At 42.6% G+C, this 27,267-nt stretch overlaps 1 protein-coding gene and 1 long non-coding RNA gene across 5 annotated transcripts; one reads left to right on the plus strand and one right to left on the minus strand.

Moving 5' to 3' along the window:
- Window positions 1–1,461: 1,461 nt before the first annotated feature.
- LOC116363607 (interferon-induced protein 44-like) lies at window positions 1,462–5,806 on the minus strand. Its single transcript, XM_031817182.1, is given in 7 exon segments — window positions 1,462–2,433; window positions 4,546–4,646; window positions 4,792–4,963; window positions 5,060–5,125; window positions 5,128–5,214; window positions 5,374–5,575; window positions 5,760–5,806. Coding segments are annotated over 7 exon segments (864 nt in total). The 3' UTR covers window positions 1,462–2,244.
- Window positions 5,807–25,242: 19,436 nt separating this feature from the next.
- Window positions 25,243–26,829, plus strand: LOC116363608 (uncharacterized). Of its 4 annotated transcripts, none has more exons than XR_004207873.1 (5): window positions 25,243–25,376; window positions 25,906–26,011; window positions 26,149–26,316; window positions 26,509–26,647; window positions 26,748–26,829. It is a non-coding gene; the product is annotated as an uncharacterized LOC116363608 (long non-coding RNA). The 4 variants fall into 4 exon arrangements; XR_004207874.1 differs by lacking the exon at window positions 25,243–25,376 and adding an exon at window positions 25,393–25,542; XR_004207875.1 differs by lacking the exon at window positions 25,243–25,376 and adding an exon at window positions 25,550–25,785.
- Window positions 26,830–27,267: the final 438 nt, after the last annotated feature.

Raw genomic sequence — 27,267 nt, forward strand, 5'->3', positions numbered from 1 at the left:
TCACAGTGCCATCCGTTTTGTCACCAAAGCCCCATATACTACCCACTACTGCGACCTGTATGCTCTAATCGGCTGGCCCTCACTACATATTCATCGCCAGACCCACTGGCTCCAGGTCATTTATATCAATTACAAGCAATATAGACAGCAACCTTTCTTTGGCACGTAGGACATGTCGGCCGTGAACACAAACTTAGAGGAATTGATAGACTTGTTCCTTGTATTCAATAGCTTTTTATTTATTTCTCCATTATTTTACCAGGTAAATTGACTGAGAACACGTTCTCATTTACAGCAACGACCTGGGGAATAGTTACAGGGGAGAGGAGGGGGATGAATGAGCCAATTGTAAACTGGGGATTATTAGGTGACCATGATGGTTTGAAGGCCAGATTGGGAATTTAGCCAAGACACCGGGGTTAACAGCCCTACTCTTACGATAAGTGCCATGGGATCTTTAATTACCTCAGAGTCAGGACACCCGTTTAACGTCCCATCCGAAAGACTGCACCCTACACAGGGTAGCGTCCCCAATCACTGCCCAGGGACATTGGGATATTGTTTAAACCAGAGGAAAGAGTGACTCTTACTGGCCCTCCAACATCACTTCCAGCAGCATCTGGTCTCCCATCCAGGGACTGACCAGGACCAACCCTGCTTAGCTTCAGAAGCAAGCCAGCAGTGGTATGCAGGGTGGTATGCTGATGTGGGAGCTCTGGCTTGTTTTTTCGTACTCTTCCTACCATTGTCAGCTCCCTCTTGAGGAGCTCCTGTCCCATCTTGTGCGAAGTAAAGAACTTATCACATGTGATGTTGTGGCCTCGTTCCTGTATCACGTCCAGGACAACCCGAATCCCTTGATTTGACACACTGAACTCTGAGAAGTAGTTGGTGAACCAGGCGAGGCAGTCAACGCTCCCCATCCAACCTGACTGAGCTTGAGAGGATCTGCAGAGAAGAATGGGAGAAACTCCCCAAATACAGGTGTGCCAAGCTTGTAGCATCATACCCAAGAACGCAATGCTGTAATCGCTGCCAAAGGTGCTTCAACAAAGTACTGAGTAAAGGGTCTGAATACTTTTGAAAAATATAATATTTCCGTTTTTTTTTTATGAATAAGCACAAATTTCGAAAACCCTGTTTTTGTTTTGTCATTATGGGGTATTGTATGTAGATTGATGAGGGAAAAAAAACATTTAATAAATTGTCCTATCTGTTTAATCCAGGTTTCAGTCTAATGACCTTCATCAAGATTTATCTTCTAACATTTCTTTCTATTACTTGATTCCATGTTCATGTGAAAAGGAAGCACAGATTAGAGATGTCTGAGGTCTCTAACAGACGTTTGATGTGATCATGTGATTTACTAAAAGAGCATAGCGAGAGGGGGACATCTCTCCAAAACCAAAACCAACAAAAGCCAAACAAAAGACAATCGTCTGAGACAATGATTTATATACAGTGCCTTGAAAAAGTAATCATATCCCTTGGCTTTCTTCACATTTTATTGTGTTACAAAGTGAAAACCTGTTCCCGAACCACCTCCTCCCACTGCTGCTGGCCTTTGCAGATTCTGCCATTATGCTCCGTTGTCAGTAATGTGCTTCACCAGGGGGTCGGCAACCTTTTCCATTTGGAGTGCCAGTTTATCTTAACATTTCTACCGATCTGCGTGCCAGTTATGATCTTAAGATGCACATTTTCAACAGTTTCATTTGTTTTATTAATAAAGTCGTCATATCATTGATCATTGTCATGTGATTAATTAAAATGATTCCCAATTATGTAAAATAACTAAAGCCAACAAATGAAAACATTGTATAAAATATTCTGGACCCTCAGAGTTTCCGGCACCAGTGAGCTCTGGACAGACACAGCTGTGGGCTATTTGCACAAGGAATAAGAAGTAATCAGGTAGGCCTATTTTATGACAAATAATGTGTCCGCTCAACAATGAGAACTGTAAAAGACTAATAATAATATATTGAATACATTAACAGAAATGACGGTCACCAAACAAACAATGTAGATTAGAAATTCTGGGAATTAACGGTAAATGTACTACTAGTGATACTGGTGTGACATCCCCACGGCCTCTGCAATAGATTAGTCCACTGAGACAGGCGTCAATCAAGACATGCCATAAAAAAAACAGCTGGACTAAACAATTCGACTACCAATAGCATATCGACCAATTAATCGACCAGTCGACTAAATGGGGTCAGCCCTAATCTACATGCATCCTCAGTTACCTTGTGGGGTTATTTTGAGAGGGATATTTTTGATGAAGTCATCTGCAAAGTCCACCATCTGCCTCAGTGCTCTCAATAGCAGCACATCCATGTCTTCATTCAAGTCAATTTCCTCATGGTAGTTCTTCACAGGCAGGATGCAGTTCACTGGTACTCCCAGTTTGGCACTGCACTGCTCCATCTGCAATGAAAGAATACAGTTGGAATGCAATGGAATGAGCTGTAGCTGTCATGGATCCCCTGGTACTGCTGCTCATTCTGTTCACCAGGTCTGGAGGTCGACGTCACCGGCATTCTAGGTTTCACTGAACTGGTTCATTACCACCAACCCCAGACTGTCTAATTACGCACACCTGGTTCCTATTTCCCCCTCATTAGTAATTGTATATATGTGCCCTCTGTTCACCGTTGTATCGTTAGTTATTGTTTCCATGTCCGTTGGTTGTGTGAGTACCTATGCGTTGGTTCAGCGGTTGTGCTGCGTGTTTTGTGCATTGTGTATTACAGGTCCCGTGTCGTTCTACGATGTTAACCCTCGCTCTTTTGTTTGAGTACATCCCAGTGTTTTGTATGCGTGTTTGTTTTGGGTATATTAAAAAGCCCTATTATGTATTCCTGCACCTGTCTCCAAATCCTTTATACCAGTGTGACAGTAGCCTATATCTATATATACACACTGCTCAAAAAAATAAAGGGAACACTTAAACAACACAATGTAACTCCAAGTCAATCACACTTCTGTGAAATCAAACTGTCCACTTAGGAAGCAACACTGATTGACAATAAATTTCACATGCTGTTGTGCAAATGGAATAGACAACAGGTGGAAATTATAGGCAATTAGCAAGACACCCCCAATAAAGGAGTGGTTCTGCAGGTGGTGACCACAGACCACTTCTCAGTTCCTATGCTTCCTGGCTGATGTTTTGGTCACTTTTGAATGCTGGCGGTGCTTTCACTCTAGTGGTAGCATGAGACGGAGTCTACAACCCACACAAGTGGCTCAGGTAGTGCAGCTCATCCAGGATGGCACATCAATGCGAGCTGTGGCAAGAAGGTTTGCTGTGTCTGTCAGCGTAGTGTCCAGAGCATGGAGGCACTACCAGGAGACAGGCCAGTACATCAGGAGATGTGGAGGAGGCCGTAGGAGGGCAACAAACCAGCAGCAGGACCGCTACCTCCGCCTTTGTGCAAGGAGGAGCAGGAGGAGCACTGCCAGAGCCCTGCAAAATGACCTCCAGCAGGCCACAAATGTGCATATGTGTGCTCAAACGGTCAGAAACAGACTCCATGAGGGTGGTATGAGGGCCCGACGTCCACAGGTGGGGGTTGTGCTTACAGCCCAACACCGTGCAGGACGTTTGGCATTTGCCAGAGAATTCGCCACTGGCGCAGTGTGCTCTTCACAGATGAAAGCAGGTTCACACTGAGCACGTGACAGACGTGACAGAGTCTGGAGACGCCGTGGAGAACGTTCTGCTGCCTGCAACATCCTCCAGCATGACTGGTTTGGCGGTGGGTCAGTCATGGTGTGGGGTGGCATTTCTTTGGGTGGCCGCACAGCCCTCCATGTGCTCGCCAGAGGTAGCCTGACTGCCATTAGGTACCAAGATGAGATCCTCAGACCCCTTGTGAGATCATATGCTGGTGTGGTTGGCCCTGGGTTCCTCCTAATGCAAGACAATGCTAGACCTCATGTGGCTGGAGTGTGTCAGCAGTTCCTGCAAGAGGAAGGCATTGATGCTATGGACTGGCCCGCCCGTTCCCCAGACCTGAATCTAATTGAGCACATCTGGGACATCATGTCTCGCTCCATCCACCAACGCCACGTTGCACCACAGACTGTCCAGGATTGCAGGAGTCCAGGAGTCCCTCAGGAGACCATCCGCCACCTCATCAGGAGCATGCCCAGGCGTTGTAGGGAGGTCATACAGGCACGTGGAGGCCACACACACTACTGAGCCTCATTTTGACTTGTTTTAAGGACATTACATCAAAGTTGGATCAGCCTATAGTGTGGTTTTCCACTTTAATTTTGAGTGACTCCAAATCCAGACCTCCATGGGTTGATAAATTTGATTTCCATTGATCATTTTTGTGTGATTTTGTTGTCAGCACATTCAACTATGTAAAGAAAAAAGTATTTAATAAGAATATTTCATTCATTCAGATCTAGGATGTGTTATATTAGTGTTGCCTTTATTTTTTTGAGCAGTGTATATATGTGTGTGTGTCTATGGCTTATTGTCTTATAATAAAGAATTCTAGTATGGAAGCATTTTTTTTTACTCACCTTCTCCTTTATGTACTTGCTCAGATAGATGTTTTTCAGGTCTTTCTTCACCAATGGACAGGCTTCATCCACTCTGGTGAGAATAACCATTTGGGGAATCCCTGCCAGAGCAAACTGATTTAATCCAGCAGTCCTTTTTCTCTCCAGGCAATGCAATGATGTTCATACTCAAAGACACAGTATACCTATAATACTATTCGTTTGTATAGCCAACAAGTACTACTAAACAACATTTTGCCCTCTTACCCATTTCAGCGGCAGCTAGTCTGACGGCCCTGATCTTCTGGATAACACCTTCTCTCAAGAAAGCCATTTTATCAGCTGGCATGACAATGACCAGACAGTGAACTCTGTCTTCTGAACTGGGGATCTTTATGTAGCCAGGATCCTCTTCTGATAATGGTGACATGGGATTAAACTAGCCAAGGATGAGGAATAAAAATGTGTTTTAATCAATACTAACTGACTGAAACAGATTCCTTGGTGATATTGTGTTTTACTTTATTCACATTACCTTGTGACCCTCTTTTACATGGCCCTTTAGGGCGTTGATTATGTCATCCTTATGCACACCTTTGCCACACTGCTTTCCTGCAGACCCATGACATCATTGAAGACAATGGGGTAGTAGATTCCATGTTTCCCTTTTCCAATTTTGTGGGTTTGGTACTGTAAAATAGGATGTGGCATTTCTTATGAATTATATGCAGATTTGAAAGCATTGCAATTTTGAGTTTGCAGTAATAATTCAAAATAGTTCATAGGCATTTGTGGTAATGTTGTGGTTTCAATCAATGGGTTTCATATAACACTTGGTAAATAACTAACTTTTTTGGTGAAGCTTTCACCTGCAATAGCACTGTCAGCTAGTGCAATGCTGGTAGTGTGACCCTGAAAGACACTGTTGATGAAGTTGATAAGGCTGGACTTGCCCGCTCCGACTGGTCCATGGAGGAAGACTCGGATACTCTTAATTTCAGGGTTTCCGGGAACATAGTCTTTCAATCTCTGCAGTATTACCTCTTTCTGACTGTCGTAGGGGAGTAGAGAACAAGTTTAGAGGTAGACTCAGCGACATGACACAGCAGGCGGTTTCCTGCTTACAGAAATCAACAGCATGTGCCAAGACTGACACATAAATTGGGAAGGCATAATTTGTGACGAGCCAGAAGTGGCCATTTTGGTTGGTTTGCAGTCTGTTTTATTGTTGTTACTGCATGTCTGTAAGCAGGAAGTCGCCCCATTTGTATGATGCTGTCATATTACCGAGAGTACCTTTTTAACAAATAGACACACTTGGAATGATGCCATTTAGTTAAATGTTAGGTTTCGATGGGAGGTGAACAGTGTACACAGTATTTTTAAACGTACCCCCAGGGTGTGATCCTCCATTCCTTTTCAAAAACTGTTAAACAAACATATGTAGATATAAATGCAATATACTATGATATACTACTATGACCTTGGATCATACTAACAAAACTCATTCTAAATAGTACCAGATAGGGGTTCTTTGGCTTATAACCATAGGGGAAACCTTTTTGGTGCTATATAGAACCCTTTTTTGAAGGTTATATGAAGAAGCTACATAGCACCAACAAAGGGTTCTGCTATGGTTACAACTCTTTTGGATCTTTATAGAAGAGCTTTTATGCTTCTTTATAGAACTTTTATGGTGAAAGTTTATTTATAGAACCCTTCTCAATCTGCAATGTTCTTTGTAGATTCATTTGATCCATGGTTATACAGGGTTTTTATTCTGGTCAGCCATTTTATATTGTTAACATTCCATAGCTAATGTGTTAATTGACAAGTTGAATCATGTGAGCTACCACTGGAACAGCTGAGAGTTCCTGAGGAGAGAATCGAAAACCATTTAGTCAACTGTTCTCTATTTTTTAAATATATTTTTTTACATTTATTTAAAACATGCAGTGAAACCGCTCAACATTTACATCACATTGTCATCTAACAGACTCCCATCCAGTGACCCACAGAAGCAACCAGGGTCAACGCCCTGCTCAAGGGCACGTCGACAGATCTCCCACAAGGTCAAAAACGGGGACCCGAACCAGCGACCCATCAGCCCAAGCTCGCAACCGCCAGGCCACCAGCTCTCCCAAGATCCCCCCCAGTTCCCAAAGAGCTGCCCTTCAAACCCCCCCCCCCCCCCCCCGCACTAACCCCCCCGAGAAATGTTTTATAATTCCACCCCCCACATCCCCCAAAGCGCCAACAACCAACAAAGGAAAACAGTAATAAAAAACTAAAGACATCAAGGCCAACTGACTATGTTTGAGTGCATGTATGGCACTATTTACACGTGTGTATGAGTGTCCGTGTATGTGCACTTGAATGAGAGTGTTTGTATATGCATGTGTACAAACACCTGTGCAGCACAGCCTTGGGCAAACAGGCATTAGTTGTAGCAACAGTGCCCCTCCGTGTCATTCAAACTTACCTTGTGCTTCTAGTTCCGACAATGCAGTAATAACCAACAAGTAATCTAACTAACAATTAAAAAAAAAACTACTGTCTTATACACAGTGTAAGGGGATAAAGAATATGTACATAAAGATATATGAATGAGTGATGGTACAGAGCAGCATAGGCAAGATGCAGTAGATGGTATCGAGTACAGTATATACATATGAGATGAGTATGTAAACAAAGTGGCATAGTTAAAGTGGCTAGTGATACATGTATTACATAAGGATGCAGTAGATGATATAGAGTACAGTATATACGTATACATATGAGATGAATAATGTAGGGTATGTAAACATTATATTAGGTAGCATTGTTTAAAGTGGCTAGTGATATATTTTACATCATTTCCCATCAATTCCCATTATTAAAGTGGCTGGAGTTGAGTCAGTGTGTTGGCAGCAGCCACTCAATGTTAGTGGTGGCTGTTTAACAGTCTGATGGCCTTGAGATAGAAGCTGTTTTTCAGTCTCTCGGTCCCAGCTTTGATGCACCTGTATTGACCTCGCCTTCTGGATGATAGCGGGGTGAACAGGCAGTGGCTCGGGTGGTTGTTGTCCTTGATGATCTTTATGGCCTTCCTGTAACATCGGGTGGTGTAGGTGTCCTGGAGGGCAGATAGTTTGTGCCCGGTGATGCGTTCTGCAGACCTCACTACCCTCTGGAGAGCCTTACGGTTGTGGGCGGAGCAGTTGCCGTACCAGGCGGTGATACAGCCCGACAGGATGCTCTCGATTGTGCATCTGTAGAAGTTTGTGAGTGCTTTTGGTGACAAGCCGAATTTCTTCAGCCTCCTGAGGTTGAAGAGGCGCTGCTGCGCCTTCTTCACGATGCTGTCTGTGTGAGTGGACCAATTCAGTTTGTCTGTGATGTGTATGCCGAGGAACTTAAAACTTACTACCCTCTCCACTACTGTTCCATCGATGTGGATAGGGGGGTGTTCCCTCTGCTGTTTCCTGAAGTCCACAATCATCTCCTTAGTTTTGTTGACGTTGAGTGTGAGGTTATTTTCCTGACACCACACTCCGAGGGCCCTCACCTCCTCCCTGTAGGCCGTCTCGTCGTTGTTGGTAATCAAGCCTACCACTGTTGTGTCGTCCGCAAACTTGATGATTGAGTTGGAGGCGTGCGTGGCCACGCAGTCGTGGGTGAACCGGGAGCACAGGAGAGGGCTCAGAACGCATCCTTGTGGGGCCCCAGTGTTGAGGATCAGCGGGGTGGAGATGTTGTTGCCTACCCTCACCACCTGGGGGCGGCCCGTCAGGAAGTCCAGTACCCAGTTGCACAGGGCGGGGTCGAGACCCAGGGTCTCGAGCTTGATGACGAGCTTGGAGGCTACTATGGTGTTGAATGCCGAGCTGTAGTCGATGAACAGCATTCTCACATAGGTATTCCTCTTGTCCAGATGGGTTAGGGCAGTGTGCAGTGTGGTTGAGATTGCATCGTCTGTGGACCTATTTTGGGCGGTAAGCAAATTGGAGTGGGTCTAGGGTGTCAGGTAGGGTGGAGGTGATATGGTCCTTGACTAGTCTCTCAAAGCACTTCATGATGACGGAAGTGAGTGCTACGGCCAGCTGGTCTGCGCATGCTCTGAGGGCGCGGCTGGGGATGCCGTCTGGGCCTGCAGCCTTGCGAGGGTTAACACGTTTAAATGTTTTACTCACCTCGGCTGCAGTGAAGGAGAGTCCGCATGTTTTCGTTGCAGGCCGTGTCAGTGGCACTGTATTGTCCTCAAAGCGGGCAAAAAGGTTATTTAGTCTGCCTGGGAGCAAGACATCCTGGTCCGTGACTGGGCTGGTTTTCTTCTTGTAGTCCGTGATTGACTGTAGACCCTGCCACATACCTCTTGTGTCTGAGCCGTTGAATTGAGATTCTACTTTGTCTCTATACTGACGCTTAGCTTGTTTGATAGCCTTGCGGAGGGAATAGCTGCACTGTTTGTATTCGGTCATGTTACCAGTCACCTTGCCCTGATTAAAAGCAGTGGTTCGCGCTTTCAGTTTCACGTGAATGCTGCCATCAATCCACGGTTTCTGGTTTGGGAATGTTTTAATCGTTGCTATGGGAACGACATCTTCAACGCACGTTCTAATGAACTCGCACACCGAATCAGCGTATTCGTCAATGTTGTTATCTGACGCAATACGAAACATATCCCAGTCCACGTGATGGAAGCAGTCTTGGAGTGTGGAATCAGCATGGTCGGACCAGCGTTGGACAGACCTCAGCGTGGGAGCTTCTTGTTTTAGTTTCTGTCTGTAGGCAGGGATCAGCTTCGTGGTCAGTGGTCAGCTTTTCCGAAAGGAGGGCGGGGCAGGGCCTTATATGCGTCGCGGAAGTTAGAGTAACAATGGCAAGTTCCCTACTTCCTCCCGCTGCCACATCCCTCCACCATTTTTGGGGTAATGCTGTAATCAATTTGTTTTAATCTTCGATTGAGAAGACCTTCTGATTACTTCATGAAATACATAACTCTACCTGTCACACCTTGATCTGTTTCACCTGTCTTTGTGCTTATCTCCACCCCCCTCCCTGTGCAGCCCATCTTCCGCATTATCCCCAGCGTATTTGTACCTGTGTTGTCTGTTTCCAGATCGTTTTGTTTCATCAAGCCTACCAGCGGTTTTTCCCATGCTCCTGGCTTGCGTTAGTCTGTTAGTTTACTACTTTTCCAGGTTTTGACCTTTCTGCCTGCCCTGACCTTGAGCCCGCCTGCCGTTCTGTACCTTATCACACCACCCTGGATAACTGACCTTTGCCTGCCCTTGACCTGTCATTTGCCTGACCCACCTGTTTTTGTAATAAACTTTTGTTACTTCGAATCTGTCTTCATCTTAGTCTTCTCCTGAGCCTTGACTACCATTCCAATTTACAATATCGTTTAAAAACAAAATACCCTTTTCAAACATCTTTTCCATAAATACGGGTCTTTTATCGAACAGCACATTTGAATTCAGCCATTGGAAAGGGGACATGGCAATCTGCACAAATGCAAAAATGACATTTTTAAACAATGTTGGGGAATAATCAGAATTGGTTGGTAACATAGGTAATATGTTTTATATTCATCATATGTTTGTAAGTTACTTCTCATCAGAATGTTATTTTTGTATAATACTGTGGCGGGGTTTCAGTATCTGTTCTATGTCAAGACTAAGTTGTTTGGGCCGGAGAAAGGGGAGAGGTCAAGCGTGTATCTCTTGGCTCCACAATGTCTGTGTGCCAGTCAGGGTGTCTCTGTGATCTTGTCAAGATAGGATGGATTTGATATATGGCTGTTGATATAGAGGATTTGTTTATGGTCCTGAGTTTGAGAAGAGAAGAGAACATAGTTTAGGAGACAAAGCTGAACGATAAATTATGTGTGTTTTTTGCTATTAAAGGATCTCAGTTGCAATATGGAAGGGACTCTCAGAGAATTCATTGATAGACACTGAATTGATCTGAGAGTCACAGGGTTGTGATAGAGCTCATATAATTAAAGATGGACTTTGATAACTAACTCTGACTTGTGTGTGGTTTGCTCTCATGACTTGGTAAATAGAGGAAATTTCCACGACAACAATGGATGAGCTTTTCTTAGTAATCTACTTGGAAACAATTTCGATGGCCATAATGATTAAATATGGTGACAGTGGACACCCTTCTTAGATGTTTCATGTTTATCTATTATTTATAGTAGTTGCCGTACATTATCTCCAATGTATCCTCCATGTAATAAACCTGTCTGATCAGAATGAACAATACCTGGTAAAACCAGGTGTGTACTATGCATTTCGCTAGTATTTTTGCATCACATCATTGAAGTGCTTCCAGTTTTTAGACAGACTGGATCATTATATTTGCCACCTGGGTCTTGTTTTAATAATAGTGACATCAGAACTTCCTGATGTGTACCTGACAAACCACCATTTCTATAGGAGTAGTTTAAACAAGAAAACAATGGAGCTTTTAGTATGTCTAAAAAGGCTACTGGTATTCCATCAAGCCCTGAGTTTTTTTCAGAATGAAAGGATTTAATAGCCTCAAAAGTTATTCCTCTGTAAATTGGCCTTAGTGCTGATCTTTTTGTACATTTGCTAATTTTCAATTTTTTATTATTTGGAAATACATTGCAATGTCTGTACTGTGAGACGCCTAAGACAGCGCTACAAGGAGACAGGACGGACAGCTGATCATCTTTGCAGTGGCAGACCACGTGTAACAACACCTGCACAGGATCAGGACATCCGAACATCACACCTGTGGGACAAGTACAGGATGGCAACAACAACTGCCCGAGTTACACCTGGAGCGCACAATCCCTCCATCAGTGCTCAGACTGTCCGCAATAGGCTGAGAGAGGTTGGACTGAGGGCTTGTAGGCCTGCTGTAAGGCAGGTCCTCACCAGACATCACCGGCAACAACGTCGCCTATGGGCATAAACCCACTGTCGATGGACCAGACAGAACTGGAAAAAGTGCTCTTCACTGACAAGACGCGGTTTTGTCTCACTAGGGGTGATGGTCAGATTCGGGTTTATCGACGAAGGAATGAGCATTACATCGAGGCCTGTACTCTGGAGTGGGGTCGATTTGGAGGTGGAGGGTCCATCATGGTCTGGGGCTGTGTGTCACAGCATCAAAGGACTGAGCTTGTTGTCATTGCAGGCAATCTCAACGCTGTATGTTACAGGGAAGACATCCTCCTCCCTCATGTGGTACCCTTCCTGCGGGCTCATCCTGACATGGCCCTCCAGTATGGCAATGCCACCAGCCATACTGCTCATTCTGTGCGTGATTTCCTGCAAGACAGGAATGTCAGTGTTCTGGCACGGCTAGTGAAGAGCCCGGATCTCAATCCCATTGAGCACGTCTGGGACCTGTTGGGTTGGAGGGTGGGGGCTAGGGACATTCCCCCCAGAAATGTCTGGGAACTTGCAGGTGCCTTGGGGGAAGAGTGGGGTAACATCTCACAGCAAGAACTGGCAAATCTGGTGCAGTCCATGAGGAGATGCACTGCAGTAACTAATGCAGCTGGTGGCCTCACCAGATACTGACTGTTACTTTTGATGTTAATTTTGACCCCCCTGCCCTTTGTTCAGGGACACATTATTCCATTTCTGTTAGTCACATGTCTGATGAACTTGTTCATTTTATGTCTCCGTTGTTGAATCTTGTTATGTTCATACAAATATTTACACATGTTAAGTTTGCTGAAAATAAACGCAGTTGACATTGAGGACATTTATTTTTTTAGTTTCTGTCTGTAGGCAGGGATCAGCTTCGTGGTCAGTGGTCAGCTTTTCCGAAAGGAGGGCGGGGCAGGGCCTTATATGCGTCGCGGAAGTTAGAGTAACAATGGCAAGTTCCCTACTTCCTCCCGCTGCCACATCCCTCCACCATTTTTGGGGTAATGCTGTAATCAATTTGTTTTAATCTTCGATTGAGAAGACCTTCTGATTACTTCATGAAATACATAACTCTACCTGTCACACCTTGATCTGTTTCACCTGTCTTTGTGCTTATCTCCACCCCCCTCCCTGTGCAGCCCATCTTCCGCATTATCCCCAGCGTATTTGTACCTGTGTTGTCTGTTTCCAGATCGTTTTGTTTCATCAAGCCTACCAGCGGTTTTTCCCATGCTCCTGGCTTGCGTTAGTCTGTTAGTTTACTACTTTTCCAGGTTTTGACCTTTCTGCCTGCCCTGACCTTGAGCCCGCCTGCCGTTCTGTACCTTATCACACCACCCTGGATAACTGACCTTTGCCTGCCCTTGACCTGTCATTTGCCTGACCCACCTGTTTTTGTAATAAACTTTTGTTACTTCGAATCTGTCTTCATCTTAGTCTTCTCCTGAGCCTTGACTACCATTCCAATTTACAATATCGTTTAAAAACAAAATACCCTTTTCAAACATCTTTTCCATAAATACGGGTCTTTTATCGAACAGCACATTTGAATTCAGCCATTGGAAAGGGGACATGGCAATCTGCACAAATGCAAAAATGACATTTTTAAACAATGTTGGGGAATAATCAGAATTGGTTGGTAACATAGGTAATATGTTTTATATTCATCATATGTTTGTAAGTTACTTCTCATCAGAATGTTATTTTTGTATAATACTGTGGCGGGGTTTCAGTATCTGTTCTATGTCAAGACTAAGTTGTTTGGGCCGGAGAAAGGGGAGAGGTCAAGCGTGTATCTCTTGGCTCCACAATGTCTGTGTGCCAGTCAGGGTGTCTCTGTGATCTTGTCAAGATAGGATGGATTTGATATATGGCTGTTGATATAGAGGATTTGTTTATGGTCCTGAGTTTGAGAAGAGAAGAGAACATAGTTTAGGAGACAAAGCTGAACGATAAATTATGTGTGTTTTTTGCTATTAAAGGATCTCAGTTGCAATATGGAAGGGACTCTCAGAGAATTCATTGATAGACACTGAATTGATCTGAGAGTCACAGGGTTGTGATAGAGCTCATATAATTAAAGATGGACTTTGATAACTAACTCTGACTTGTGTGTGGTTTGCTCTCATGACTTGGTAAATAGAGGAAATTTCCACGACAACAATGGATGAGCTTTTCTTAGTAATCTACTTGGAAACAATTTCGATGGCCATAATGATTAAATATGGTGACAGTGGACACCCTTCTTAGATGTTTCATGTTTATCTATTATTTATAGTAGTTGCCGTACATTATCTCCAATGTATCCTCCATGTAATAAACCTGTCTGATCAGAATGAACAATACCTGGTAAAACCAGGTGTGTACTATGCATTTCGCTAGTATTTTTGCATCACAACATTGAAGTGCTTCCAGTTTTTAGACAGACTGGATCATTATATTTGCCACCTGGGTCTTGTTTTAATAATAGTGACATCAGAACTTCCTGATGTGTACCTGACAAACCACCATTTCTATAGGAGTAGTTTAAACAAGAAAACAATGGAGCTTTTAGTATGTCTAAAAAGGCTACTGGTATTCCATCAAGCCCTGAGGTTTTTTCAGAATGAAAGGATTTAATAGCCTCAAAAGTTATTCCTCTGTAAATTGGCCTTAGTGCTGATCTTTTTGTACATTTGCTAATTTTCAATTTTTTATTATTTGGAAATACATTGCAATGTCTGTACTGTGAGACGCCTAAGACAGCGCTACAAGGAGACAGGACGGACAGCTGATCATCTTTGCAGTGGCAGACCACGTGTAACAACACCTGCACAGGATCAGGACATCCGAACATCACACCTGTGGGACAAGTACAGGATGGCAACAACAACTGCCCGAGTTACACCTGGAGCGCACAATCCCTCCATCAGTGCTCAGACTGTCCGCAATAGGCTGAGAGAGGTTGGACTGAGGGCTTGTAGGCCTGCTGTAAGGCAGGTCCTCACCAGACATCACCGGCAACAACGTCGCCTATGGGCATAAACCCACTGTCGATGGACCAGACAGAACTGGAAAAAGTGCTCTTCACTGACAAGACGCGGTTTTGTCTCACTAGGGGTGATGGTCAGATTCGGGTTTATCGACGAAGGAATGAGCATTACATCGAGGCCTGTACTCTGGAGTGGGGTCGATTTGGAGGTGGAGGGTCCATCATGGTCTGGGGCTGTGTGTCACAGCATCAAAGGACTGAGCTTGTTGTCATTGCAGGCAATCTCAACGCTGTATGTTACAGGGAAGACATCCTCCTCCCTCATGTGGTACCCTTCCTGCGGGCTCATCCTGACATGGCCCTCCAGTATGGCAATGCCACCAGCCATACTGCTCATTCTGTGCGTGATTTCCTGCAAGACAGGAATGTCAGTGTTCTGCCACGGCTAGTGAAGAGCCCGGATCTCAATCCCATTGAGCACGTCTGGGACCTGTTGGGTTGGAGGGTGGGGGCTAGGGACATTCCCCCCAGAAATGTCTGGGAACTTGCAGGTGCCTTGGGGGAAGAGTGGGGTAACATCTCACAGCAAGAACTGGCAAATCTGGTGCAGTCCATGAGGAGATGCACTGCAGTAACTAATGCAGCTGGTGGCCTCACCAGATACTGACTGTTACTTTTGATGTTAATTTTGACCCCCCTGCCCTTTGTTCAGGGACACATTATTCCATTTCTGTTAGTCACATGTCTGATGAACTTGTTCATTTTATGTCTCCGTTGTTGAATCTTGTTATGTTCATACAAATATTTACACATGTTAAGTTTGCTGAAAATAAACGCAGTTGACATTGAGGACATTTATTTTTTTGCTGAGTTTATAATTCAGAGAATCATAGATGACTCCGTCTTTATAATATTATTTTTGGAGATTCAGGAAGAATTTGGTGAATATTTCTCCATTTGCCATCCAGTTTGCTTTATTTGTGTAATAGATTACATTAGATCTTTCTTGAATAAGTTCCTCCAGTTCTTTTTGTTTTTCCTCTAACTTATATTGTATCTCTGTAGTATCATTTGTATTGCTATCTACCTGTACTATTAGTTAATTTATTTCCCTTGTTAATCTTGTCTCCTTAGACAGAAACTGCTTTTGTATTATTGATGAAAATGGAATTGAATTACCTCTGAAGGTACATTTAAAGGTTTCCCAAACAATAAGGGATTTGCTGAACCTACAGTACCAGTCAAACGTTTTCGACACACCTACTCATTCAAGGGTTTTTCTTTATTTTTACTATTTTCTACATTGTAGAATAATAGTGAAGACATCAAAACTATGAAATAACACATATGGAATCATGTAGTAACCAAAAAAGTGTTAAACAAATCAAAATCTATTTTCAAATACAGATTCTTCAAAGTAGCCACCCTTTGCCTTGATGACAGCTTTGCACACTCTTGGCATTCTCTCAACCAGCTTCATGAGGTCGTTACCTGGAATGTATTTCAATTAACAGGTGTACCTTGTTCAAAGTTAATTTGTGGAATTTCTTTCCTTCTTAATGCGTTTGAGACAATCAGTTGTGTTGTGACAAGGTAGGGTGGTATAGAGAAGATAGTAAAAATGGTATAAATAAAGAAAAACCCGGAATGAGTAGGTGAACCAAACTTTGACTGGTATTGTTTATTGCACTGGGAAAATTCTGTTATAAATTATTTTGTCTTAATTAAAAATAAATTGTCCTCCAGTAAACTTTGGGTAAATTTCCAATATCCTTGTCCACGTGAAAATTTTATGAGAGTTATGTGAAGGCCAATTAGATAATTATCCGATCACATTCTGTCTCCTATTAAAACTTTTTAAACCTTTGATGCAAGAGAGAAAGAGACAAGAAAGTAGTCAAGACGACTAGCTTGATTAAGTCTCCTTCATGTTTATCTCACTAGTCTCCAAATATCCACTATTTCTAATATGTCCATACTATTTGTGATTTCCTTAAGGGTACGGTGATGATAGTTTATAGAGTGATTTCCATTACGGTCCATTCAGGTACTTAACATTGTGTTATGGTCTCCCACAATAGTGATTTGATTGTTTGTTGCCTGTAAATTCAATAAATTGGTATAAATATTTTCGAAGAAGTATGGATCATCCTGATTTGGACCATATAGATTAATGAGCCAAACCTTTTTTCATCCACAACCGTTCTCAATTGACACAAGGTTATGCGACTCTTTCACAAGACACTGTCACTGGCCATAGTCATATAATATTTGAATAAGCTACCTCCCCTACATTTTAATTATCACTAAAAAAGCAAAGAACCCTTTTGTGAACTGCAAAAAAACATTGAAGAGCTCCAAAGGTTTTTTGAGTCATTATGATTCCACATAGAACCACCAACCTTCACATTACAATTTTGTGTGTGCGTCCTGATGTATTATGAAAACGTTTTTCTGTGAATTTGATGGTTTATATTTTGTATTTTTATAAGTAAATGGTCCTGTAGTGAGCAAATAAAGAGGTTGGCATAAAATCATGTGCCGAGCTGCTATGATGCACCAGACACATAGGATGTGAACTGAGTTCAACCGATACAGGAACAGAGATAGCATACTGTACATACAAACACACTACAACTTACCTGCAGTAGGGATAGGTGGTGTAGTTGATTTAAACAGCCACATCCCTTTAAAGACAAAGTCCAATGGAGTTACTGTACATAAAACAGACTACCCACCCACACACCGATCAGTCTCCTACTTTAACTTACACTTCTGTCTTGTCTGCCACCATTTCTGTAAACAGGTGTGACTCTAACTAACCCTGATTGTATCACAGACTCAGACCTGGGGTCAAATACATACTGTCCAATACTTCAAATATTTCAGGGGCACTTTATTTAGCTACCCTGATGAAGGTCAACCAAGACTGAAACAATAGTTAAAAGATCCATTCATTTGTTGTAATCAAGATGACCTGTGTGCTGGAGTTTGTATTATTTTATGTAGCTAATATTTTTTACCCAGGTCTGCTCAGACTATGTGAGTGTTGTGTGCTAAATGCATCTTAATTACATTTTTTGATTTTAACTGAAAGTGCTCTACCATTATCTTCAAATATTTTTTATTTATTTATTTTAATTTTACTAGGCAAGTCAGTTAAGAACAAATTCTTATTTTCAATGACGGCCTAGGAACAGTGGGTTAACTGCCTGTTCAGGGGCAGAAGGACAGATTTGTACCTTGTCAGCTCGGGAGTTTGAACTTGAAACCTTCCGGTTACTAGTCCAACGCTCTAACCACTAGGCTACCCTGCCACCCCATATTACTACTAATGCACAATTTTCTGGGACCATATCAACATTGGACAAATTAAGAAAACACTAAAAGATACTTTTTGAGTTAAATATCCCTTTAAAATAAGTGGTCAAACACTGTATCAAAATAAGTAACTATATAATGTATGCCTAATTTGTAAACATAACACCAATTATACAATTATTATAATATAAAATAAACAAATTGACAAAAAATGGTCTATACCTGTTATCCAAAGAATAAGATCTCTCAAGTATTCAATGATGTCCCAAATAAGTGTCAAGGCTATATTGACACTACTTTTCACACCCCTCTGATAATATGTATATATTTTTTTTGTGTGTGTCTGCATCATGCATGTCCATCTTAATTTATACTATGCGCTTCTGGTAAATCACATGACTTCTATAAAGCAATGAATGAAGGTGCTTGATAAAAAATGCTAAACTGGAAAAACAGGAAAAAGACCAGATCAGGTGGAGCTAATAAATCACATGACTTCTTTAGACCTCACACTCCTCAGTTAGACATATCTAATCTTAGACAGACATCAAGTCTAACATGTGCTTGCTGTTGCTATGAATTTAAAATCAAGCTAGTAACAGAATATTTTTCTGAAAATAATTCCTGATGAAGGTCATTAGACTGAAACATGGAAAAAGCAGATTTATAAAATCATAAATGATGCTATCAGAGCACACAAATGTTGGACAGTCATTTGACCAGTTTTGTCACAGGAGGATTTAATTATAATTTTTTAAAATATATATATATATATATAAAAGGAAATCTGTTTTTATATGCTATTTCCTGCAGAAATACATTTTTTGGTGGGTTTCATATTGTAAAAATACAATGCAAAATTACAACTACATAATGTATAAATACCACAGGAGTTTGGTGGCACCTTAATTGGGGAGGTCAGTCTAATGGCTGGAGCGGATTAAGAGGAATGCGATAAGATGGTTTCCATGTGTTTGATGCCATTCAATCGCTCAGTTCCAGCCATTATTATGAGCCGTCCTCCCCTCAGCAGCTTCCACTGATAAACACCATACTAAATGCGGAAGACACATTTCAGTTGAATGCATTCAGTTGTACAACACTAGGTTTCCCCCCTTTCCCCACTGATCCCCCCTTTCCCTACTGGCCGACTCTTTTCTCTGTATACGTCAATGATGTCGCTCTTGCTGCTGGTGATTCTCTGATCCACCTCTACGCAGATGACACCATTCTGTACACTTCTGGCCCTTCTTTGGACACTGTTAACAAATCTCCAGATGAGCTTCAATGCCATACAACACTCCTTCCGTGGCCTCCAACTGCTCTTAAATGAAAATATAACTAAATGCATGCTCTTCAACCAATTGCTGCCCGCACCCACACGCCCATCTAGCATCACTACTCTGGACGGTTCTGACCTAGAATATGTGGACAACTACAAATACCTAGGTGTCTGGTTAGCCTGTAAACTCTCCTTCCAGACTCACATTAAGCATCTCCAATCCAAAATTAAATCTAGAATCGGCTTCCTATTTCGCAACAAAGCATCCTTCACTCATGCTGCCAAACATACCCTCTTAAAACTGACTATCCTACCGATCCGTGACTTCCGGAGTCTTGTCTGGCAACGAAACAGATATTCAACCTCATCTACTGCCGTTTTAAGAAACATAGCGGATATGGCTGACTTGCTTAAACTAATGTGGTTTCTACTGAAAATTGAGATGTACAAACTATGGCATAAGGGATAGACGAGTGGATAAGAGGCAATACGTAATTTCAATTAAGACATTAATGAGCAAGTTAAGACTTTTGAAATGTACAGGACAGAATTCAGAACATGGGCTGTTCTTACAGTATTCTCCCTGTACACCAAGTCAGAACTGTAGGATAAATAAAGGGGGTGTATAAGCAGACAATGAAATCTCTTTTGCCCCGCCGTGTACACTAGCATGTGGTGCCATGCGGTGAAACACCGCTTCCCATTTATTATCAATGGAAGAAAAGCCTTGGGAAGTGGAGAGGGCGGGGGACCATTGGGTGGCATAAACGTGGCGTGGGAGAATGTGAAAAAGAAAATGTCTTTATGCAAATCACCTGCGATGACCACTTGGCTATGACCAATCATATCGAGTGGTTCCCATGACTAATTTGACGGTATGCGACCCTGGGCTGGAGACATTCTTCAGGAAAGATGGCTGACAAAAATACTAGGATGGAAGCAAATGTAAGTAATTAAAACGTCATAACAAATCATGCAAAAAATGTACAGTTAAGAGGAATATGTTAGTTAATGTAGAGACAAAGTTCATTTATGAAAATCACTATTTAGCAATCTAGCTGACTAGCTAACGTTAACCAGCTAGCTAACATTAGCATCCTATCCAGCTAGCTAACGTTATTATCATAGCCACCTAGCTAGAATTCATAACATAAGTTTTGCAGATTTTGTAACATATTGTAAATTTAGCAAATTCATAACATTGTATGTTGTGCAAATTCGATGTATATAATACAAATTGTTATTCCTAACATATCATACAAAATGGGTGATGGACATCCGCAAATTAATACATACCATACGAAACGTAACATACATTCTAAATTGAGTGTCTTGGATTTACTTCCTTAATAATACAAGTACTGTGTACATTGTAGGGCACTGCCTGCAAACTCCCTCCATCGGTGAGTGTGCAGAGCAGCCCCCAAACAAGACTTGTCTTGAGGCTACCCCACATAGCCTAGCCTTATGGAATACGGGGTCCTCGATTTGCTGTATCAAGATGAAACACTGTTTTACAGCCTGTGTTTGTAATGGCTGCTCAGTGAAATGACCTGTCCTGATTTGTCATAAAAACTTTAATGAGCAAGCCTTCCTTCGTGAACTGGCCTCTGTAAAATGGTATAGAATCAGCTTGATCCCCTCTGTCGAAGATGCTTGGACCTTCTTTTTCGATATTTTCAGTGGTATTGTTAACAAACATGCCCCATAAAGAAAATTAGAATTAAAAACAGGTTCAGCCCCTGGTTCGACCGTGATCTTGCAGAATTACTCCACCTCAAGAATTGCATTTGGCGAAAGGCTTGGCACACGCATACTCAGGCTGACTGGCTCTCATTCAGGCAAATGAGAAATAAGTGCATTCAGGCTATCCGGAAGGCCAAAGTTAGTTACTTTACAGAGCAGTTCTCTCTCTGTGGGTCTAACCCCAAGAAGTTCTGGAAAACGTTTAAAGACCTGGAGAATAAACCCTCCTCCTCAAAGCTGCCCATGTCCCTTAATGTTGATGATGTGGTTGTTACTGACAAGAAGCACATGGCTGAGCTCTTTAATCACCACTTCATTAAGTCAGGATTCCGATTTGACTCAGCCATGCCTCCTTGCCCGTCCAACATTTCCTCATCTCCCACCCCTTCTTATGCGACTATCCCCGATGCTTCTCCCTCTTTTTCCCCTGGCCAGCTACAAAGTTTCTCCCTTCAGGCAGTCACTGAGTCCGAGGTGCTAAAGGAGCTCCTTAAACTTGACCCCAAAAACACATCTGGGTCAGATGGTTTAGACCCTTTCTTCTTTAAGGTTGCTGTCCTTATCATCGCAAAGCCTATCTAAACCTTTTTAACCTGTCTCTCCTTTCTGGAGAGGTTCCCATTGCTTGGAAGGCAGCCACAGTTCGTCCTTTATTTAAAGGTGGAGATCAAGCTGATCCTAACTGTTATAGGCCTATTTCTATTTTGCCGTGTTTATCAAAAATGTTGGAAAAACTTGTCAATAATCAACTGACTTTCAGTTTCAGTTCAACTGGCTTTCTTGATGTCTATAGTATTCTCTCTGGTATGCAATCTGGTTTCCGCTCAGGTTATGGATGTGTCACTGCAACCTTAAAGGTCCTCAATGATGTCACCATTTGCCCTTGATTCTAAGCAATATTTGTGCTGCTATTTTTATTGACTTTGACACGGTAGACCATTCTATTCTTGTGGGCCGGCTAAGGAGTATTGCTGCCTCTAAGAGGTCTTTGTCCTGCTTTGCTAATTTTAATTTTAATTTTTATTTATTTCACCTTTATTTAACCAGGTAGGCTAGTTGAGAACAAGTTCTCATTTGCAACTGCGACCTGGCCAAGATAAAGCATAGCAGTGTGAGCAGACAACACAGAGTTACACATGGAGTAAACAATTTACAAGTCAATAACACAGTAGAAAACAAAGGGGGAGTCTATATACAATGTGTGCAAAAGGCATGAGGAGGTAGGCGAATAATAACAATTTTGCAGATTAACACTGGAGTGATAAATGATCAGATGGTCATGTACAGGTAGAGATATTGGTGTGCAAAAGAGCAGAAAAGTAAATAAATAAAAACAGTATGGGGATGAGGTAGGTGAAAATGGGTGGGCTATTACCAATAGACTATGTACAGCTGCAGCGATCGGTTAGCTGCTCAGATAGCTGATGTTTGAAGTTGGTGAGGGAGATAAAAGTCTCCAACTTCAGCGATTTTTGCAATTCGTTCCAGTCACAGGCAGCAGAGTACTGGAACGAAAGGCGGCCAAATGAGGTGTTTGCTTTAGGGATGATCAGTGAGATACACCTGCTGGAGCACGTGCTACGGATGGGTGTTGCCATCGTGACCAGTGAGCTGAGATAAGGCGGAGCTTTACCTAGCATGGACTTGTAGATGACCTGGAGCCAGTGGGTCTGGAATATGTAGCGAGGGCCAGCCGACTAGAGCATACAAGTCGCAGTGGTGGGTGGTATAAGGTGCTTTAGTGACAAAACGGATGGCACTGTGATAGACTGCTTCCAGTTTGCTGAGTAGAGTGTTGGAAGCCATTTTGTAGATGACATCGCCGAAGTCGAGGATCGGTAGGATAGTCAGTTTTACTAGGGTAAGCTTGGCGGCGTGAGTGAAGGAGGCTTTGTTGCGGAATAGAAAGCCGACTCTTGATTTGATTTTCGATTGGAGATGTTTGATATGAGTCTGGAAGGAGAGATTGCAGTCTAGCCAGACACCTAGGTACTTATAGATGTCCACATATTCTAGGTCGGAACCATCCAGGGTGGTGATGCTAGTCGGGCATGCGGGTGCAGGCAGCGATCGGTTGAAAAGCATGCATTTGGTTTTACTAGCGTTTAAGAGCAGTTGGAGGCCACGGAAGGAGTGTTGTATGGCATTGAAGCTTGTTTGGAGGTTAGATAGCACAGTGTCCAATGAAGGGCCGAAAGTATATAGAATGGTGTTGTCTGCGTAGAGGTGGATCAGGGAATCGCCCGCAGCAAGAGCAACATCATTGATATATACAGAGAAAAGAGTCGGCCCGAGAATTGAACCCTGTGGCACCCCCATAGAGACTGCCAGAGGACCGGACAGCATGCCCTCCGATTTGACACACTGAACTCTGTCTGCAAAGTAATTGGTGAACCAGGCAAGGCAGTCATCCGAAAAACCGAGGCTACTGAGTCTGCCGATAAGAATATGGTGATTGACAGAGTCGAAAGCCTTGGCAAGGTCGATGAAGACGGTTGCACAGTACTGTCTTTTATCGATGGCGGTTATGATATCGTTTAGTACCTTGAGTGTGGCTGAGGTGCACCCGTGACCGGCTCGGAAACCAGATTGCACAGCGGAGAAGGTACGGTGGGATTCGAGATGGTCAGTGACCTGTTTGTTGACTTGGCTTTCGAAGACCTTAGATAGGCAGGGCAGGATGGATATAGGTCTGTAACAGTTTGGGTCCAGGGTGTCTCCCCCTTTGAAGAGGGGGATGACTGCGGCAGCTTTCCAATCCTTGGGGATCTCAGACGATATGAAAGAGAGGTTGAACAGGCTGGTAATAGGGGTTGCGACAATCCGGGGTTGCGACAACGGTCTCATGAGTACAGTGTATAAAGTCTGAAAATATGTTGTCTCAGCCACTGCCTGTCACCAAGGGAGTACCCCAAGGCTCAAATATAGGCCCCACGCTATTCTCAAATTACATCAACCAACATACCTCAGGCAGTAGGAAACTCTCTCATCCATTTATATGCAGATGAGACAGTCTTATACTCAGCTGGCCCCTCCCCAGATGTTGTGTTAAATGCTCTACGACAAAGATGTCTTAGTGTCCAACAAGCTTTCTCTACCCTTAACCTTGTTCTGAACACCTCCAAAACAAAGGTAATGTGGTTTGGTAAGAAGAATGCCCCTCTTCCCACAGGTGTTATTACTACCTCTGAGGGTTTAGAGGTAGTCACCTCATACAAGTTCTTGGGAGTATGGCTAGACGGTGCACTGTCCTTCTCTCAGCACATATCAAAGCTGCAGGCTAAATTTAAATCTAGACTTGGTTTCCTCTATCATAATCACTACTCTTTCACCCTAGCTGCCAAACTATTCAAATGACCATCCTACCCATGCTAAATTATGGAGGCATAATTTATAGATCGGCAGGTAAGGGTGCTCTCGAGCGGCTAGATGTCCTTTACCATTCGGCCATCAGATTTGCCACCAATGCTCCTTATAGGACACATCACTGCACTCTATACTCCTCTGTAAACTGGTCATCTCTGTATACCCATCGCAAAGACCCACTGGTTGATGCTTATTTATAAAACCCTCTTAGGCCTCACTCCTCCCTATCTGAGATATGTACTGCAGCCCTTATTCTCCACATACAACACCCATTCTGCCAGTCACATTCTGTTAAACATCCCCAAGCACACACATCCCTGGATCGCTCCTCTTTTCAGTTCGCTGCAGCTAGCGACTGGAAAGAGCTGCAACAAACACTCAAACTGGACAGTTTAATCTCAATCTCTTCATTCAAAGCCTCAATCTTTGACACTCTTACAGACAGTTGCGGATGCTTTGTATGATGTCTTGTTGACTCTACCTTCTTGACCTTTGTGCTGTTGACTTTGCCCAATAATATTTGTACCTTGTTTTTGTGCTGCTCATGTTGTGTTGCTACCATGTTGTTGTCATGTTGTGTTGCTACCATGCTGTGTTGTCATGTTTTGCTGCCTTGTTATGTTGTTGTCTTAGGTCTCTCTTTATGTAGTGTTGGGTCTCTCTTGTTGTGTTGTGTGTTTTGTCCTATATTTATATTTTATTTATTTATTTTAAAAATGAATCCCAATTATTTTTGTGTCCAGACTACCCTCACTCTCACTGAAGGGGATATATCACACACAGTGAACACACTCAGCATAGAGATCTTCCATGTTGTTATCTATTGGCTGCCTGGGCTCTTACATAATTTAGATATTTTACTTTCGTATTACAGTATCATATGATTTCCCAGAAACAGGTGCAGTTCTCATCAACAGTTATGTAATTTTATCTGTGAAGAAAGGGTTGTAGTATTTGCCTTGAGACTGCAGGGTTGCCAGTCCAAGCCTTGGTTCTGTCTGTTGTCCTTTGTATAAGAATGTTTATTATTATTATTTTTTTAGACTGACCACTGCCTATTCCTCACTATGTACACTTGGGGAGAAGGGTAGATCATTTCGATGCAAATTTATTGAATGGGTTGTTTGCTCTATTAGTTCTATTTCTATGTATCAGTCACACATGTTTTTCAGTCCTAGTAATTTTTGTTCTTTGCATTTTACACCTTTTTGTTAACCTTGCGATAGTTCACACACAGCTTCAAACCAGTCGGCACACTTCCTGACAGGTAGATAACGAACAGAGTAGTAAAGGATTAGATAGGAGGGTTTAGTTCTTAATGTTTGGTTCTTTAGTCCGTAAACTGTGATTGACTAGACACTCCAGTACAGTAAGTGGCGGCATTCAACGATAACGTTTGTTTGCGGACCGCCATAATATTATAGAAGAAGAAGGTAACGAACAGTTTTGCAAAACGTTTGGATTAGTAGCAAACTACACGATTAGCTGTGTTAAAATTTAAATCGTGTGGAATTGAGGAGTAACTCAATGTGTTGCTCGCTTTTTTAGCTAGCAAGTCGTTGGAAATAGCTTTAGCTATTCAACTAGGCTAACGTTAGTGAAAGTAAACAAACCAAGAAACCCAGCTACTACTAGCTGATGTGTCATCAAGGCGCTTTGCTGAAATAGACTTATAAGTGAGCTAGCTAGATACTCGGTATTCATATGTGTGTATCCATGAGAGGTGGCTAAACTATGTGACATAGCGACATTTATTTATTTGTAAATGTATCCCTCACTTCTTCTGTGCATGATAGAAACCTAACAATGCAGTGCAACAATGTGACAACTATCCCCAAAGGGCTACTGCAGCTTCGAGACAGTTTGAGTAGCATGATGGACAGCCTGTACTGTGACCCCAAGGTAACAGTGCACCATGTCTCCTCTTCAGCAACACTGTTAAAAGCTCTTGGTCTAACAGTAACAGACATGTATGACTTCTTAATAGGACAGTAGGTAATGTGAAGCATGTTCATGACCCTTCTCTCTCTCCTCAATAGGTGGCAGCGCTGATGAACACATCAATGGGGCAGTACCTCAATGGCCACCCATTCTTAGCCCTGGCTGTGTTGGTATTTGGCGCCATGGCCACTGTACCCATTGGGATTTCCTGACCTTTGCCACTGTTACATTCATTGGTGCCACTGTGGGTTTCGTTTTATTGGAGGGTAAGTCCCTACACTATCTATATAATACCTACTGTCCACTACTACAGTGCCAATACACTCTTCCCAGCTGTGTAGTATAACAACTAATCTGAATGCCTGTCTATCAGGGACAATGATGGTGGCTAATACTGAAACCCTTTTTCACTATCTTGTTTTTCCTCATTATTCCTACCTCCCTCCCTCTCCCTCCAGTGTTTCTGCTATCCCTAGGAGGGGTCAGTCTGCTGTGTGTGCTCTCTGCTCTGGCCATCCTCTCCATCCTGGTCTCCTTGGTCCTCGGTGCCTGTTACATTACCTCTTACAATGTGCTCAACTTCTACTACAGCCAGCGGTATCAAAACACACAGCCTGGAGTAAAAACACACACACACACAGAGGCCCTTCATTTGAGATTCTCATTTTCTCCCTCTTTCTTTCTCTTTTTCACCCAGTGTCAGTAGGTACCGAGTCACTAGGTTGGAGCCTGCGACAAATATAACAGTCATGGAACAAGATGGGTGTGTTCAACTTAACACATTATTGGTTGATGAACAAAAACTCCTTTCTAGACATACAGTTGAAGTCGGAAGTTTACGTACACTTAGGTTGGAGTCATTAAAACTCGTTTTTCAAACACTCCACAAATTTCTTGTATAGTTTTGGCAAGTCGTTAGGACATCTACTTTGCATGACACAAGTAATTTTTCCAACAATTGTTTACAGACAGATTATTTCACTGTATCACAATTCCAGTGGATCAGAAGTTTACATACACTAAATTGACTGTGCCTTTAAACAGCTTGGACAATTCCAGGAAATTATGTCATGGCTTTAGAAGCTTCTGATAGGCTTGTTGACATAATTTGAGGTGTACTTGTGGATGTTTAATTTTACTAGGCAAGTCGGTAAGAACAAATTCTTATTTTCAATGACAGCCTAGGAACAGTGGGTTAAGTGCCTCTTCAGGGGCAG

Source organism: Oncorhynchus kisutch, unplaced genomic scaffold (assembly GCF_002021735.2).
Source record: "Oncorhynchus kisutch isolate 150728-3 unplaced genomic scaffold, Okis_V2 scaffold954, whole genome shotgun sequence".
NCBI classification, from domain to species: Eukaryota; Metazoa; Chordata; class Actinopteri; order Salmoniformes; family Salmonidae; genus Oncorhynchus; species Oncorhynchus kisutch.